Here is an 18,550-nt window from a genome sequence, read left to right as displayed (position 1 = left end):
CTTGGAGGCTATTTCACCAATAAAGACCATCATGAAACTAGCAAAAAGAATAGTCTGAAAATGAGGCAAAATATAAAACATCAGGAGCTATGGAAGAATTTTATTGACATTAGAATAAATACATTCACAAAAATGTTGGCTGAAGTAGAGCACAAAGGGATGTAGTTAGCTGTATTAATCTAAAGTCAAGTAGAAGGCTGGGTAGATTTGTACCTCATAGACTAAGTTGATTATATATAGCACAAGTTTTCATGAGCTGAGGCACACTTCATCAGATGCTGTGAAAGGATGTGCACAAAGCAGTGTATAAGAAGGCAAGTCAAAATGTAGGTAGAGCATCACAGAAAGTGAAACCTTAAAAGTAAAATTAACATGTTTGAAATTACTGAGATAATGGGATAGGAAATTTATGGAGAGGTTTTGGAAATGAAACAATGGAGGGTGATAAATGAGGCAAATAGCTAATTGTGGTACAATAAATGGAATGAGGAAAGATGATAGATGTGATGAATGGTGAGGCAGTGGCATTTTTCCTCATAACTTTCACATAACCTAGGAGGAGAATCTGCTGTCTTCATCCTAACTTATTTGTTCTGCAGAAATCCAAATCTTTCTCTCCTGAAAACATTATTCTGGTGGTGTTTTATAATATTGGATAGGACTGGGAGTGACTGAATCCAGGAAAACTGAGCGCCCTTGTTTCAAAATACAAAAAGCTTGATAAGACTACTTGATTATAACATCACATAGATTAATTATATGGTGCATTTATTCTCTGTACAGTGTTGTTAATTCAGAGAAACTATACTCAAGAAGAATTTAGCAAGTTAATAGCCACAAAAATGGCAAAAGACCATAAAACCATTTTAGCCAATAGCTTTCAGTGAAGGGAAGCACATAAATATAAAATGAAATTAGTATTTTCTCTGATACAGGTATTGCTTTCTAAATTAAGCCAGTTGTGAATAATATTTCAAATAGATTAAATGACCCACAGCAAAGAGTGTTATTAGCAGGTTTAATTATCTGGAGATTTTTTTTTAATTAAGGACAATGTGCAATGCTTAAAGCAGCAGTTGGTTATTTGGTCTCTTGAATAGCTTGCAGTGTGCTCTCACCAGATGCTACTCTTATTATCTTCACATCTGGAGTGTGGAATAGATGCAGGTAACAGCATGGGTCATAGTTAAGGTTGATTCCATTTGTATTCATCCTTAAACCTCTCTGCAACAGGGTTAGCATCTGCTGGAATCATAAACTCCCTTGCTTTCAGTTATTTGCATCATGATGACCTACTTGGTTAAGAGACTCCTCTGTGCCATGGCTACATTATGAAGGAACTTTTTTCTCCTAAGGAGTATCATTTTGTCTTTTACACAGCATGTTGCCTTTTACTGCATTTCAGTATCTGCTTTAAGAAAGATCTTTTCCTGTACTATCAGAAGTGTTTTTGAACACGATTCCAGTTCCAGAATATCACAGTCCATAAAATAGGAAAAAGAACAGTAGTTAACCATGTGAATTTGGATGAGTGATTAGGACAATGGAGTTTCATTTCCCTTGAAAATGCTGTGCATCACCTACAATAGCTCCAGGTGCAGTCTTGTTCCCTCAACTTTCACCATGTCTGATCTTTTTTCTGCATTTGGTACAGGTAAAAGAAAATGTTTATTCTGCTGAGTTAATCTTGACTGCTGTGGGGTCCTAGATTATAGGCATATTGTTGCTTATCACTGCAACATGGTTGTATTTCAAATGAATATTTATATGATAGCAAATGTGTTTTGATATCCCTCAGAATACATCTCAGAAAGTTGATTTTTGAGTTAATATTGTCAAAATTCTAGGATATCTCAGAGAAAAATGTGTTTCTTGTATTTATTCCTATGATTTTGTTTTGTTTTGTTCTATTCTGCTTTAAGGAAATGCTTCCAGACCGCTCACTTTTACTTAGAAGATAACACATCACCTAGAGTGATATCGACTCCTCCTGCACCAATCTTTCCAGTCTCAGGTAATTTATTTTGAAGTGTTTGGGGAATTATTGGTAGCTGTTGAAGAACTCTGACAAATATTGAAGTTTCTTTTATTAAACAGGAGTGTTTGGTATATGGGTCAATATGATAAACAGAGAACCGAGTTTTACATTTCTCACAGGAAAATGGAGTAAACCACAGATTTTACCTTTTACCAGAGGCAAAGGTGGATTTCTCATTTTACCAGAGAAATCCACAGATTCTGCAGTTTTGCAATGAGCTCCCTGCAGGCTGGCAGTGCTGGGAGGGAGTGGGAAGAGCAGGATCAGGCAAGGGGCACTGTATGTACATGCTCATGCCCCAGGCAGCCTGGAGAGCAGCTCCCGCAGGTAAATGGTGGGGATTGAGGCCCCCATAGGGAGGGAGTTGAACAAAGCTGGAGCTGGGGTTGGCGCTACTGGGCAGCTGGGCAGTGCCTGGGCCTTGTGGCCCAGGACTGCAATGCATGGCTGCAGGGCCGCAGCAGGAAGCAGGACAGGGCTGCAGGGGGCTCAGCCGGGGAGCGTGGGGCCAGCTCCCCCGGGGGGGGACACTGCTCCCAGCTGCTGTGTGCTCCGCCGGGGGACAGGGAGCACCCACGTGCCCCGGGGCACGTGCAGCCCGGCGCCGCAGCGAACATCGGAGCTGCCTGCCTCTGTGCTGCGTGCAACCTGCCGTGCAGCCGCCGCGCAGGCAGGGGGCGCCTCACCAGGGCGACTGGGAGCTTCCAGCAGGTCTTTGCAGCAGAGAGTCGCACACGCCAGGCTGCAGAAGCGCCGGGGAGGGCAGCAGGGTGGGAGCCTGCAACCACTGCGCCACGCACGTGGGGGGCACGAGTGTCCCTAGCCCCTCAGAAGTGCACGCCAAGGGAGGGAGCAGCCCCCCTCCCCCCCGGCCTGAGCAAGTAGTCGGGGGGAGAAGCCAGGCTGTGCTCCACTGCAGCAGCCTGTGCCTCCTGCGGGGGGCAGGGGGCTGTGGACTGCCTTGTTCCAGTACGACGCTGGCCCCATAGCCCTGCCAGGTGGGAGCCCCCTACAGCAGGGCTGGGGGATCAGGAGGTATGGGTGAGGGCAAGGGGCACCTCAGAGATTTTGCATTTTTTAGGGAAAACCAGGATCCCTGGTGATAAATGAGGGTTCCTTGTGTATGGTCTGAGACATAAGCAATTGTTTAATTCACTTTTAAGGCGTATATGAATTTGGCATTGCACCCATTTCCATTCAGTGGAGTCATCTGTGCTTGTAAAGAGGCTTTATCCCTAAAAAAGGCAGACCAGTACTGCTACTCCTCTTCAGGATGTTGTATCTGAGTGAAGCACTTCTGACTTAGAGCCAGAGACTGCCCAGGAGTTTTCTGAATTAGTATATCTCCTGTCTTTACACCTTCTAGTAAGCCTCTCCCTACAACCTGCACTGCCCTGAATATACAGCTTATGACTCCCCATGGAGTAGGGTAATGCACGGAAGTATATATAGTTGCATCTTCCTCCTTTCAGTAAGTCTGCCATCTATTGGGGAGCCAAAGTCTTGGTTCAATCCTCAGTTGCAATATTTACCAGAGTTGTCTGTTTTTCTGTCTCACTTATCTTCATATAAAAGGTATTTAAACAATCTAAATGCAAAGGGGTATTAAATTGTATTTTTATCCCTACTGCATTTATTTGAGTTATTTTCTCCCAACAGACACCAAGAGAGAACAGTATCCTTTCCCTCCCTTGTTCTTCCCTAGTAAGAGAGGGGAATATTATTTCTGAACATAAGGGGTACTGACAGCAGTAGCTTTTTGGTGCTATGAGAGAGAGGAGAGTTAGGCTATGGATGGGCATTTATTTCTACCACTGCAAATTTCCCAAATTCCTGAGAAAACTGTAAGCTAAACTCTTCCACATTTACACAAAAAGATATAAGACCGTATTTCACAAGTATTGCCATTGTAAACAAGGTCAATCCAGTTTGGTCATGAAACTTAGGCAGAATTTAAGCTGCTAAATTTCAAAGAACAATCTTTGAAGCCACAAATCAGCCGCAAATTCCTTAGCTGCATACATGGAACTTTTTTGCACATGTGCAAAAATTGTTCAGTACAGTCAGTATAATCATGCCCAACTTGCATCAAAAGCACTGCATCACAAAAAATGACAATTTTGGCAGTGTTCACTTTTAGTCCAATAGCCTAGTGCATAGAACAAAAAAGGAAGTCTGCAATGGTAGCTATTATTGCAATTAGAACAATAATTGCAAATACACTCTATATCTCTCTTGATATTCTTTATTTCTTCTGTGAATTTTCAGTAGCACCAGAGATGTCTGGGATAAGCACTAGAGATTTGTAGCATGACTCAATGAGTCAGTGGCATGTGCCTAAGTAAGCAATGCTGGATTGTTAGGGTGGAGCTAAAACCAATTCCACCCTTTGAACAATGCCTATGGCATCTGTCAGCCATTGATATACTTCCATAGTTCCAGTATAACTTTGTATTGTTCATTTAAAAAAAAAACAAGCTATAATCTTTGACTGTCCAAGGCCCCTCCCAGTTTTACCTGCCTCCCTTCCCACCACAGATGTTCCCACCACAGACATATTATTGTTCACATACATTTAAATCAACCGGGGGGAGAATTTGCTGCAGAGGAAAAGAGCCTACGCTGCTTCCCAGAATTATTTTCTTTAAGATCAAAAGGTTGTAGTACTCAGGAAATGCTTAAAATATTTGTTTATACACTGGATAGAAGAGACTTGTATAGCATTTAACCATCTTGTTACCATTTCAAATCAAACTTCTGCATACTCTCTGTGGTAATGGTTATAAACTTACAACATATTAGAACAGGACTTGATCCTGTACTGATTGAAGTCAATGGGAATTTTGCTGATTTTGTTCATGAGTAAGAATCAGACCCAACAGGAAGGACGCTTAAGCCATTTTATATATTTTGGTATGGATTATAGTGCTTGTTTCTATGATCTTAGCTCATTAAATGACATATTTCATGCCAGGATCCTTCTCCTAGGTGTGAAGGTGGCATTACACATTTGTGCTGTTTTTCTTAGGCTTGACTGGCTAATTCAAGTTTAGTATTCATGTCCATTCGTGTAAAAGAGAGAACAGATGGATATCAATACAAATCAACAAATTCTGGGTAACTGAAGCCTAAAAATATTAGGTGGTTAAATGATGAACATCTGTTGATGTAAATAACTGTTCCTTGTTCAATGCTTCTGATGTTTCCTTGTCATATAAAACAGTTATGAAATTCAACGTTGTGAAATAATAATGCTTAATCCCTGAAAAGGGGGAAAAAAATCTTTCTCTAGAGCCAAAACTACTTAAGATAATATGTAGGGCCTTTTAACAACTAATTAACAGAACAGATGACTTTGTTTGCATAGCATAAGAATTCTTGGAGATCTACAGACTAAAAGTCTCGAAGGTTTTTTATATGATCCTTAATGAATATTCTGTACACAAGTATTTTTCTATATATATAGTAGAAAGATGTCCTGAAATATAAATATCAACCTGAAAATTCACTATCAATTCTTCACATTTCTGTATTAAGAGAATCAAGAGTGTAAATATTTTACTTTTGCTATCCAAAAAGTCTTTCCTTATGTGTATAATTCCTGTTAATGTTGATTTGATGAGAAGTGCCTTTGAGAAAATATCTGGAGTTAAGAACTGAATTATCCAGCCCAATTCTGAGAGTTTACAGATGCTCAATGTTTCTTGGGATCAGGCACAAAAATTATTACAGCCACAGAAACTATTATATGTACAACAAATAGAGAAAAAAATATTTCAGGAATTACTCATTCCAGAAGTGAAAGAGAGAGAAAAGTTTTTATCTTTCTTTGACTTTGGAGCAGACACATGCATCACGTAAAGCCATGATATTGCATGAAGTTAAATTACTTTCCCAGGATTGAGTCCATATGACTAGACCAGGGGTGGGCAAAATGTGGCCTGGGGGGGCAGATGCAGCCTACCAGGCCATTCTATCTGGCCCACGGGGCCCCTAAAAAAATTTAGTTAAATTAATATTTATCTGCCCCTGGCTGCCTATCATGCAGCCCTTGATGGCTTGCCAAAACTCAGTAAGCAGCCCTCCGCCCAAAATAATTGCCCACCCCTAGACTAAACTATGTTGTTTAATAGGGCCCCACACACCCAACATAGTACCAGGTAACTCAAAGTATTTTGGCTCTGGTATCTAATTTCCCCTTTTTTGGTCTTTGCCAGAATAACCGAAGAGCTCAAGCTCTACTTCCTTCCTCACTTCAAACACGCTCCAGCAAGTTGCTAAAATTCTCCATTCACTTTGGTTTTGGTGGGAGTTCATAACGTTCTTCAGTTCACAGGGTACATTCAACATCTTGCTGGATCTGTTCCTTAGTTGGGAACATATGATGGCAAGGCAGAAATGAGGCAGAAATGGAGTCCTGTCAAAGGTGGAGGGAGAGAATGTCTCATTTCACAATAGACTTTTAAATACGTATTATTAAGCATAATGTAAATAGTGTTAAAGAGCAATTATGATTTTAAAAGAAATACAAATCTCAAAAGTTCTTGCGCGTAGTTTATTATGGAATGTTTTATAACTATGCTTAAATATGACACACTTTTTGTATTGCTCCAGCTTTTTATACCTCACTAAATTGTTTTGTTTGTTTTTTCTTACCACTTAGATGATGTTGGAGCAATTCCAATAAAACATTTTCCAAAACACGTTGCAGATTTACATGCAAGTAATGGTTTTACTGAAGAATTTGAGGTATGGTTCTATAATATCTTTTTTTTTAATAAAGCTACAAATAATGTCAGAACACACTGCATTTGAAAATAAAGAATTAGATATTCTATCCTCATTGTGGAACCAGTCCTGAAAATGTTTATGGATGCGAGTACCTTGAACCTGATAAGATTACTAATATACATACAGATAAGCACTTACTGTTAGCAGCACTGGGGTCCAAATAAGAATTCTGGCTCAGCTCAGCTACTACTGAAAGACTATCCAAATATAATAGTAAAATTACACACTGCAATTCATCAGATATACATTTTTTAAAAGTGTTTTTCAATAATAAAACCAGTTAAACTTTGCAGATACTTGCCTGGCTTATTCAAAACTTTTATACAAAAAAATTGTAAATGGCTACATCTTCCTAGAGTTCTGATTACCAAGTGAAATGATACATATATGGGAGTGAGAATCCTGGACTTATTATGTTATTGTATAATATGTGTTTCTCAAAATTGACACAATTGATTTCATCCTACAGTTAATTCATTTTGCCCTTTGTAACTAATGAATTTCAGTGTAAATTAAAATTCTCATACGTAGGTCATTAAAAGGCTTTTGATAAACATTTTTATTTTATCATGTATTGTATTTGCATACATTTATTAACATATTTGTCAAGATAATTTATAAAATAAGAATCAACAGTTCTATTTTTATATTCAAAGATTCATTGTTAAATCTTATAGATGCACTCCAAAATAAATAAATTGCGGGGGCATATTTAAGATTGTTAATTAAATCATTTTTATTAATTTTAAACTCTCTTAGCATTTTATAGTTGCAATTTTTAAAAAACCAAAAAAAAAACAACCCTAGAATTGAGGAAACCTTTTCAGATTGTTTCATTTTGTTTCTCAGCCCATTCTCAATTTAAGCCAGAAATTCTTCTACATTCACCTACCCTACTCTTAAACATTTCCTTCATAGACAGAAATCCTAAAACTCAACCTATATGGCATACAGACATTCTCCCATTAGTTCTCAGCCAAATACACCAGTGTTCCACCATAAATAGGAATCCAGTGTACAAAGCATACCCTTTACTCTCAATTTCCCATTGTGGTACAGACAGCACAGTTATTCAAAATATGTTGTTCAAAACCGAGTTTATTCATAGTGTCGTTGTGCCTAACGGGGAACCCAAGCTCCCTATCTGTCACCTAAAGTCCTTGCTTGGTCTGTAAACTGCCCCAGAATAGCTGCCCTCAGTTTTCTCTCTACCCCTGCAGTATTTACAAAACATGCAAGACTGAACTGAAGTTGTAGTCTTTGCAGAGCTGTCAGAACTACTATTCCAATAGTTTTACTTCTGTTATTATAAAACAAAATTATATTTCAAAACCTAATTTAGCAGGTTAATAATCTTAAGCTGTGGCTAGCAACCTTTCCTTGTATTCTTTTTTTATCTTAAAAAACTAGGATGAGTCCCTGAACATACCAAGAAACATGATTATTATTTGTTTAGACCACAGGAATATAGTTCCTGCTTAACAGTGTGCAATTTTAGAGGAGCTTGAGCTTCCTCTTGAAATTAAGGACTCCATCAAATAAAAACTGAATTAATACTGTCAAGATTTTGTACAATGTTATGGCTTTTGCCCTTGATTGTGGAACCATTAAGCAGTCCTTATTAATGCATTGGATGCAGTACAACAGCTTCTGTGAATAAGTGTTACAGTATCAGGCCTTAATATATCAGAATATTATCACATGAATGTATAAACAGTGCACACAGTGCTTCTCAATTGAAGTTTTAAAATTTACTTCAATAAAAGCATAAGAATTCTTGTTTATTATTATTTTTTTATTTTGATAAGAAAGAAATAAAAATTTAACCCAGTAACATGGACCAAGAATTAATGACTTGATCCTGTGAACCTTTATGAACCTACAAATATTTATTGAACATGAAGAAATTACTCATGTGCATAAGTGCTCTCGGGCCTATAGCCTAAGTTAAGTCAGTCTTTATCATGAAAACTATTATTCAGAATTGTTCATTTCTTTTCCTTGCATGTATTACGTCAAAAATATTCAGCTTTATTCCTGTATTGTAAACATATGTATTGCATGACCATAATTGTTTTCCATTATAATTGTAACGTGTATAAGCACTTTTATCCATTTGTTGTGTGCTGTGGAATTTGATTTTTTTTTTTACTTTCTTTGCATTCATTCCCTCATTAGACACTGAAAGAGTTTTACCAGGTAAGAAATTATTTCACTGCACTTTTTTAGAAAAGTAGTAGTTGGTAATATAATTCAGTATACGGTTGTGGGGGTTTTTTATTTTAACTCCTATTGTAAGACTTTACATTTGAGCTATTATTTATTCAAATAGCACTTGTACATTTTCTTTTCAGGAAATCCAGAGCTGTACTGTAGATCTAGGTATTACATCAGACAGCTCTAATCACCCAGACAACAAGAATAAGAATCGATACATAAATATTGTTGCCTGTAAGTAAACACATACACTTGGTGTTGTATCTTAGAGGTCAATGTGGAAAATTGTAGACTTATGTGTTATCACAGGAAAATATTCATGCTGATCTGAAAAATAGGGCTCCTATTAAGGCAAAATGTTCTGTGAGAAGCAAAATAGCTTTTCACATCTTGTTAAGTTATTTCTCTGAAATTCTACTTCCATAACAAAATATCATTTGTTATTGAGGCCTATTTAGGCTTTTGTGACAAGCCAAAAAAGGATGGCAGACTTCATTATAATGCCAAGGAAGCTCTGTTTTGATTACCAAAGTTAATCCATCTTTGAGCTGGAATAAGGATGATTTATCCTCTTTAGGAGGCTGCAGAAACTCAGGATCTGTATTTGCTGTATAAGTATAGGTCCACAGTTTTCAGGTTGTATTGTGACCAGTCTGATTTATTACTGAAGGTGATTTATTAATGAGTTTCATTACCTAGAACAAATTTTTCAATTGCTTTTCCTCTCTCACTAGCCCAGTAATTTTTAGCTAAAATGTCTTAATTTCTATTTCTCAATCTTTTTTTGAAGTCAGTGCCTCTAGCTTCCTGATCATTTATGTTCCTTATTTTGTTCTGAACTTTGCATTTTATCAATATTTTCTGGTAACAAAATACTCAGACCTGATGAGGAATGTCTTGCATTTGAAAGCTTGTCTAATTTGATCCCAACTACATAGTTGGTCCAATAACAGATACCACCCCAGGAAATGGTTGCCTATTGCAGAATTAAATAAGTCTTCTTGGAGTAGTTGTCACAGAACGTTATTGATAAAAGGACAAATTCAGCACATCTGGCAAATGAACGTGAAAATTATATCTCCAATACCAAGGATACTTGCTATATTCCACTGGGATTTCACCATGATGGAAAGGCAGTTAGCAATTTGCATCTGATGCTTTATAGGAGTACTATCCACATCATTTTGGTAATTTTCTGGAAGGTTTTTAAAGATAATTCATAGCACTAAAACTTTCCAGAGCAGTTCATGTTTTAAGGATACCGGCTGCCTATATGTCCCAAATGCAGGAGAGGTTGTGGCCACTCAGTGCAGCCAGTTACCTCAGAGGCTAGCTATAGAACCCCAGTTTATGCCCACAAAGGTTAATGTAAACTGAGTCACATCTGACCTAAAAACTTTGTTTATGGTCTCTAATGAAGAGTGTATCTGTATAACCTGCCCAAACCGCTGTTGCTGCTGTTATTATTATTTGCTGCTGCTGCTTTTGTATCTCACTACAAATTCATGGCCAGGTCTTTATTCATTATCAAACTTACATCACCCATAGCAGGATAATGCTATTTTTCATAGGAACCTTATCTTCCTATCAGTTGTATGTACACATTTTCTGTTCACTTAAAAATGGAATTCTATATATGTAACTGACACGGTGATCATCTTTTCCTCACCCCTTAAATAAGCTTCTTACTGTTTTTGAAATCCAGTTCCTGCTGTGTATTAGCTTACATTTTTCCAGACTGAAAATTTCCGTCTGATTCTCTGTAGTCATCACTGTACTACCCGTATAAATATACTGAAATTCAGTTACCTTATTTAACTTTGAAAAGTTTCTTGCAGGAAAAGAACTGTGCTTTTTTAAATGCTGTGCTTATTTTATCTGTTGGTTTCACTGCAGATGATCACACTAGAGTTAAGCTAGCACAGCTTGCAGAAAAGGATGGAAAACTGACTGATTATATTAATGCCAACTATGTTGATGTAAGTGCATTTATTTATCATTCTGTCCATATATTTCTAAGATGGCTGAGGTGCTGCACCATTCAGGTTTCATAAAATACATAAATTCTTAAATATTTGTAAATAAAAGGCCTTTAAAAGGATATTTAAGGATTTAACTCTAATCCCACAAAAGATGATATACAGATAAATCTCTAATTCCATCTTGAACCCATCTTCTTGCATGCAGCTATTGTAGAGTCTTCAGAACAGTGGGGGATTTTATGTCCTATGAAGTTATACAAAGTATCTCCACTCTGAATAAAGTGGAGTATTTTTAAGAATTTGCAAAAGTTAGTATGTTACTTAATTCTTCTGTCTGGTATAATCACATGAAATGTATCTGCCATTCCGGTCAGCCTTGGGAAGTATCATTTATTTAATTTTAGTAACCCCATCATTCATATGAATGATACTGTTTTATTTCACACATTAATATCATAGAAGATGTTTTCTAAAAAGCTATTATGTCAATATTCTGCCAGAACAGAGAGTAGTTTAATATGTATTCAGATTCTATTCCTTTTGTTGGGATGTTGCACACTGACATAGTAATTCCATCCACATTGCATCTACCACAGGTTATATCTGAATGGTATGCTTATCACTGCAAAAAATGTGTAAAAATGCATGAGGATTTTCAACATAATACATGTCTAAAATATCATGTTCTCTCCCTAGCACCTTTTTTCATATAAACTGGGCATGTCTACACATGCAAGGGTTAAGGAGAAAATTCTCACCCAGTTCCCTACAGCCCTGCAGTTGGCCCTTGTTGCCACCAGGGGGAGTTCTAGGCTCCCCCTGGGTGCTAGCCAAGGGCCTGACAGAGAGCACTGGGCCAGGAGACAGGTGTCAGGGGATAGTGCTGGCAGATTGGGGCAGGGGCCTGGGACCTACCCCAGCCCTGCAGCTCTTTCCAAGCCTTGTGCTTTCATCACCCAACTGGGGCACAGGGCTGGGACCTGCCCCTGACTGGGACAGTTCCTGGCAAGCCCCAGGCTGCACAAGGAAGTCCGCATGTGCAGCTTGAAGCTGGCTGGGGACTACCGGAAACAGAATAGTCCTCAGCCACTGCCAGGCTGCACATGCTTCCCTGTATACCCTAGGGCTGGCTGGGAACTGTCTTGGTCAGGGGTAGGTCCCATCTTGAGCTCCGTGGGCACAGGACTTACACTGGGAGACCTTTATGTCCTAGCCTGAACTCCACAACTGTGGTGCTTGGGCTGGCCGATAATGATCTCCCAGCCCTACTCCGTGATTGTGATCTCAGAACAGAGGGCATAGTCCCCACCCGGGCTCCTGTGACGAAGCCCACCCCGGCAGCAAGCAGCTCCTGGGGCCAGGAAGCCATCTTCTGCCCCTGGTGAATGGCTGACTGGGATCTGATTTTGTTCCCAGTCAGGCATCTACATGAGTGCTACAGTGCCATTACTAATGCCAAGTAAATTTGCTACTTGCATTTGCAGGTAGCAAATTTACTTGGTATTACGGAGGTTTACTGCAAAGTAAGCATGTACATGTGTAGACGTGCATATTTATTTAATAGTAAACTATGCTAATGCGAAGTTAAGTGTCTTGTGTAGATGCACCCACTGTAAACTAACAAGTTACATTTATTTTATTTTAATTTAGGGTTACAACAAGCCAAAAGCTTATATTGCAGCTCAAGGACCATTAAAATCAACAGCAGAAGATTTCTGGAGAATGATATGGGAGCACAATGTGGAAGTCATTGTGATGATAACTAACCTTGTTGAGAAAGGAAGAGTATGAAAACCTTTATGTACCTTTATATTACCTGTTTAGTACTGATGACACATACTAAGATTTCTCTTTTTAGGTGCCTGTTCCCATGTCTTTTTCTAATTCTGTTGCTGTAAGAGTCATAGCAAGTGAAGACACTAATCTGCTGATTAATGCAAGATCAGTGGTAGATAAAAAAGGCAATCATCTTAGATCTTATTCAGGATGAGGCCTTCTAAAGGTGCAGATCCCCATCCTCCCAGGGGGATCTTGCAGATCTCAGTAAACTGGCTAGGGGGACTAGGACCACGGTTGGTGGAGAGATGTCATTACTTCCCTCTGTGAGGGCAGAGTACCAGAGATTCTTAAATCTGCAATTGGCCAGAGTCTATTCTAGAAACCAACTTTTAATGCTGACTCCCCAGTCATGTATTACCCTGTTTCCACCGCCCCCAGTCCCCACACCTTTTTTTTTGGCACAGGTTCTTGAATGGATTCCTGGACCTTTGTCAGTCTGGCTTTCCTCCTGGATATTGCATGAAGACTGCATCTGTGGACTTGGGCAGCAGTTTTTGCTTAGAGCTATGCAGGGGAAACTGTGCCCTGTTGATCTTAATAAATCTTTCAGCAGATTTTGATATGGTTGACTATGAGGTGTTGCTAAAGTGCTTACATAACTTACATAATAAGTAAACCATATAATTGGGCCCAGTGTGATGCATAAAAGTGTCTTAAATGTTAATACAAAATAAAAATATTAAAGATTGATTATATTAAATATTAAATACATAATATTCAATAATTCTAGACTAGACAAGCCTGATGATATGCCAAATTGTAATGGTTCTCTCTTTCAGTGTTGTTACAGGGATGCAGATAACATGGTTTTAGTCACATGGAGCTTCTGCCAAGTCCTAGATTAAATCATGATCAGAGAGAAGCAAAATAATCAGAATCTCTACATAGACAGCACAAAGGGGTGCTAACAGGGCTTAGCGCCCCCAAATGCGGGGCAACAGTAGGAACTCAAGGCAGCCTGGCTGCGAGTTTCTGGCTCCTGCAGCAGGGGTAGGGAGGGGTGTACACGCAGCTGTGAGGGAGGGAGTGGGGCTGGGGCAGATTCTACACAACTGGGGCAGGGCCACGAGCAGCTCATCTGGGGGGCATGAGTCCTGCTGCCACATGCACCCTGGGAGGCATGGGGGGCATGTGCCCCCAGATCTGCATGGGATGAGGGTGGACTGCTGCTGCAGGCCAGGGCTGGGGCTATGCCAGGCTTTTCCTGGTGGTGAGGGCTGGGCTGGGCTGCACTCAGGGTGGGTAGCGACAGCCCTGGGAGGGTGGGTTAAAGGGGGGCTGCAGCCACCTCAAAATTTGTTATAGTCCCCCAACTCCCCCTCCCAATGCACCACTATCTGCCCCAAGCGCTGCCTGGCCCAACCCCCCCACCAGGAAGAGCCTGGCTCCAGCCCACAGCCCACCTTCACCCCACATGCAGATCTTGGTCACACACCCCACCACCCAGACAAGCTACTTATGGCTCTGTCCCACGCCCTGCCCCGGCTGTGCAGGGTCTGCCTCTGCTTCACCCCCACTCCCTCCCTCACTGCCATGGGGGGTGCAGATCATGGCCCCAGCGGTGAGGGAGGGAGAGGAGCACAGGCAGGAGCAGGGAACGGAGTGAGTGGGTCCTGCCTGTGCCCTGCTCCCTCCCTCACTGCTGGGGCCTCGATCTGCTCCCCCCATGGCCCTTTCCCATCCCCCTGCCCCTTCCCCCACAGACTTACCTGCTGGGAGGGTGAGTGCATGCATGTGGGCACATGCTCAGCCCCCACCCCCCCAAATAATTTTTGCTCCCTCTGCCTCTGAGTATCTATCACTATTTTATTATTACAGAAAAAATATAACAAATTGAGAAAACAGAACACAAGCAGCAAACAATGAGTGTTTCAGGCCACTGACAGAAGTTAATTTAAAGGTGTGATGGGATCTAACAGTCGCACGCGTGCATGACAGAAGGCATGATTTTGGGATCGGAGATCAGATCCAAATCACACTGTATTTGTTAGTGCAGGAAGAGCCTGGTATAATGATCAACTAATGATCAAAATATATGTAATAACTTTGTGGCAAGTTTCTTTTATTACACCATTAATCATCTGAACCAGGTTACACTGTAAGGCTATTAACTAGTTTATCATGTCTTAAGTTTAATGTCTGCCATGGGCCTCAGATACAGTCTCTTCTGTATAGTTCTCTGTGGAGAGTTTTAACATGGTTTATATCTTAAGCATAGACTGGTCTCTCTGGAGACACTTTGTCCTATATAAGATAAAATGATATTGATCCCAGTATCAGTAGTGTGTCCTTTTTTGCCTATCCTAGATAACTAAACAGTCTATAGGGACAGGGAATTTTGTTTAACAGATGGCAAATCCTGTTTATTTTATTGTGGATAACAACTGAAATAATTTATAAAAAGATAACATTGAGTGATTTTTACTAAGTCCTATGGACCCAAAGAAAGTGTCTAGATTCAGTTACTTTTTAAAAAACCATTCAAGAAGCTATCTTGAAAAATCCAGTTTAATTAATATCAAGAATCTTTCATCTCAATTAAATCCCACCATTTCTATTTACCAGACTTTACTTACGTTGTCGTACCACTGTACAAAATTAGTAAATTTCAGAGAATGTAAGGACGAAGAAATGTCTCAGTTCAGAGAAATGTATATCCTTTTCTGTAATCTCCCTGAAGGTGTAAGTAGGAACTCTTTTCTGGAGCTTTGCTGGAGTCGGATATTGTCTATTGCCACCTTTCATTGGTTCAATATCGTCATGGAAAGGTCTTGGTAGCATTTTTAGTGAATGAGAATGTGCAACCTGCTTTTGACTGTGAAGCAGAGATGTAATTTTTCTTAATGTTATAATTAAGCTTTTGTCTTTTTGGCAGGAAACTGCTAGAACATCTCTATGCTAGTGGCTTTTACTTCGTTTTCTATCATAACCTTTTAGTACCATCAAAGGTTAAGAAAAGCGTTGCTGAAAGGGACCTCTTAAGGTCATCTACTCTAGCCCTTAAAATAAAATGGATGTGCGGCCGAGAGTGGACCAAGGCATCCAGGGTCTTGAATGAAGGACTTGGGCTGGGAATTGAGAAGGCTGACCCAAGTGTTTTTCGTTCCTGTATCAAAGTCCTTCAGGTCTTAATAAACTTTTTAACATACACGATTGTGAAAGAGAGTCTTTAGATTTAAATAGTTATAAAATAAGTTATTGTCTTTTCCTCTTAATGTGCTTTGTAAACAGTTTTTGCTTTCTGAGTTGGGTAAGGAGTTACTAAAACACCCCCAGAAAACTATTTACAGTACTTTCCAAATTAGTGTCACTATTTATATATTTATCCATGGCTTCTTCCATTTCATTTGTAATATCACATAAATTTGTTATAATTGTCCAGAATTCATCTCATTCATAAAACGATGATATCAAGAAGTTAGTGTATGAAGAGTGACATTTAGATCAAAATGTGCACGAATCTGCATCTGAACAAAAGTCTTTGCTATTTTAAGCACTAAGAGAATGCAGGTTTTCATCTCAAAAGCAAGCATAAAATAACTTAGGTTTTGTAAAACATTTTTCCCACCATAAATGTTTGTCCTGAAATTTTTAAAAATGGAGACTTCACAGTACGGGTAGATCCAAGATTTACCAGAGGGTGTTTGGCACACTGCCCCCAGACCATGGGCGAATGCAGGAGAGGCATGGATCAAGCCAGAATCAGGTGCTTGAAGGGGGGAAAAGGGGGTGGCTGCTATCACTCCTGTTGTCTCCAGCTGACCCAGATATGGATGAAACCCTAGAGCTGCTCCTGCCCTGCTCCTGCTGGAGACTGCAGGAAGAAGCTGCATGGGGTGCTGGGCTCAGTTGGGTCAAGGGTGGCAGCACACAGGTTTCTCCTTCCAGCACCTGCTCCCTGCCCTACCCCAGCCCCCAGGTGTCCCCTGCTGGCCAGGAACAGGTGCTGGAAGAAGGAACCCACCACTGCCCGGGTCGACATAGGCACAGTAGGGAGGCCAGAGCTGCTTCTGACCTGACCCCGCTCCACACTGCAGGAGTAGCTGTGCATGGAGCTGGGCTTAGCTGAGGACATAACACATGGGTTCCAGTTCATATTGCTTCAATACTGAATGATATTTCTTTTTGTGATGTGAAAGGATAAAAAGCATTACATTTTTAAAATGTGCTTAAAGCTCTGAGGACTTATTCTAGGTTTCACTTCTCTTCAGCATATCCTGAATGAAAATGTTCTTTTATATAACATATCTGTGCTAATACATAAATACACTTAGAAACTTGTTGAACTAATGATCAGCTATGCTAAACTTGGTATATATGGAATTCCCATTGACTTTTATGGGATTTTGTACCCTCAAATTACTTCATTTTACTGATATATTTTCAAACCATGTTTTTATTTTTTATAACAGAGGAAGTGTGACCAATACTGGCCTGCTGATGGTAGTGAAGAATATGGGAATTTTTTGGTGACTCAGAAGAGCGTTCATATACTTGCCTATTACACTGTGAGGAATTTTACTATTAGAAACACCAAGGTCAAAAAGGTTGGTGACATCTCAGAGGACTGTCTGGACACAGGCATTTTTTATAACATTCAGAACTTAAAAATAAATATTAACTGCTTGATGTTACATATTAACAGTTGAATCCTTCAGATTTTCAGCTAGATCTAGCTATTACAAGGTTGAGTACTCAACTGTGCCAAGACTGAAAGAATATGCCTACGCCGATAGGGTCATAACCTTAAGGTCAAAGACAGACAGACAAAACTTTCTTCAACTTCAGAAGAGAAACATGTTCCCTATCTAATGCCCATTTAGAATATTAATGGTAATTGCTATTGAGAATATACGTTCTCTTTCTTAACAAGTACAGGCATGAACAGACAGTCATGTATCTTATGTAATTTACAACAGTTTTGTGCTGTAAATTACACCAGAATAATCAGTGCAGACATCTTGGGGTAGCTTATACATTAGGTGGCTCTTACTGTGATTTGCCACTAGGCAGCGGAGAAGCAAGCAATAACTTGCTAGCATGGGCACAGACAAAGCAACTTAAGGTGTAACTTTATCCAAATATAATTTTATCCAAGATTGTCTTGGGGATAATTCTCCACTGAATTCAACAAAGTTCTCCTATTTAGGAGATTGTATTGTCTGTCAGCTACTTATTTACATCAGTGCAATGCTGATGATACCAGTGCAAATATTCCAGCTATCATGAGTTATTTGAGAAGCATCGTGAAAATATCCATCCAGATTCTCCTGTTACTCAGATTGGGAGTAATGCTAATGAAGGTGGTCACAGTCTGGTTTTACTGACATCAAAGGCAACCTGCTGTTGATTCTCTGGTTTACACAAGTGTAAATGTATATGAGATTGTGAAAGAAACAGGAGAATAAGATGTCTTGTATGTATTAGAAATGGCAGCGAGGAACGTAGTAAGAAACAGCCCTGCTGTCGCTTCTAAAAAAAAATGAAGCTTGAGCTCTGAATAGCACTTTAATCCTTCAACCATCTGGTGCTAAGGGACTAGAGCTGGGTCATTTTACCATTCATTGCTGACAAAAACATTATCTTTCCCTTTGCATGCTGGATTTGGATTGTGATTTTCCCCTAGACTCCTAGCCCCATCTAGGACTTCATTCAGTACTTAGTAGTATCATTTGAAACCAAT

At 39.6% G+C, this 18,550-nt stretch overlaps 1 protein-coding gene across 4 annotated transcripts in view; it reads left to right on the top strand.

Annotated features, from left to right (window-relative positions):
• PTPRZ1 (protein tyrosine phosphatase receptor type Z1) overlaps positions 1 to 18,550 on the top strand; it is a 304,343-nt gene that overhangs the window by 251,588 nt on the left and 34,205 nt on the right. For all 4 annotated transcript variants that reach the window (XM_090042193.1, XM_090042195.1, XM_090042194.1 and 1 more), the window contains exons 14-20: positions 1,923 to 2,014; positions 6,702 to 6,787; positions 9,008 to 9,028; positions 9,184 to 9,280; positions 10,943 to 11,025; positions 12,679 to 12,813; positions 17,280 to 17,414. In XM_090042193.1, the coding sequence (XP_089898319.1) occupies positions 1,923 to 2,014; positions 6,702 to 6,787; positions 9,008 to 9,028; positions 9,184 to 9,280; positions 10,943 to 11,025; positions 12,679 to 12,813; positions 17,280 to 17,414 (649 nt within the window). The remainder of the gene's footprint in view (positions 1 to 1,922; positions 2,015 to 6,701; positions 6,788 to 9,007; positions 9,029 to 9,183; positions 9,281 to 10,942; positions 11,026 to 12,678; positions 12,814 to 17,279; positions 17,415 to 18,550) is intronic.

This window comes from Crocodylus siamensis, chromosome 4 (genome assembly GCF_052110815.1).
Source record: "Crocodylus siamensis isolate JL-2025a chromosome 4, ASM5211081v1, whole genome shotgun sequence".
NCBI lineage: Eukaryota > Metazoa > Chordata > Crocodylia > Crocodylidae > Crocodylus > Crocodylus siamensis.
This window is presented reverse-complemented; position numbering and strand designations above follow the sequence as displayed.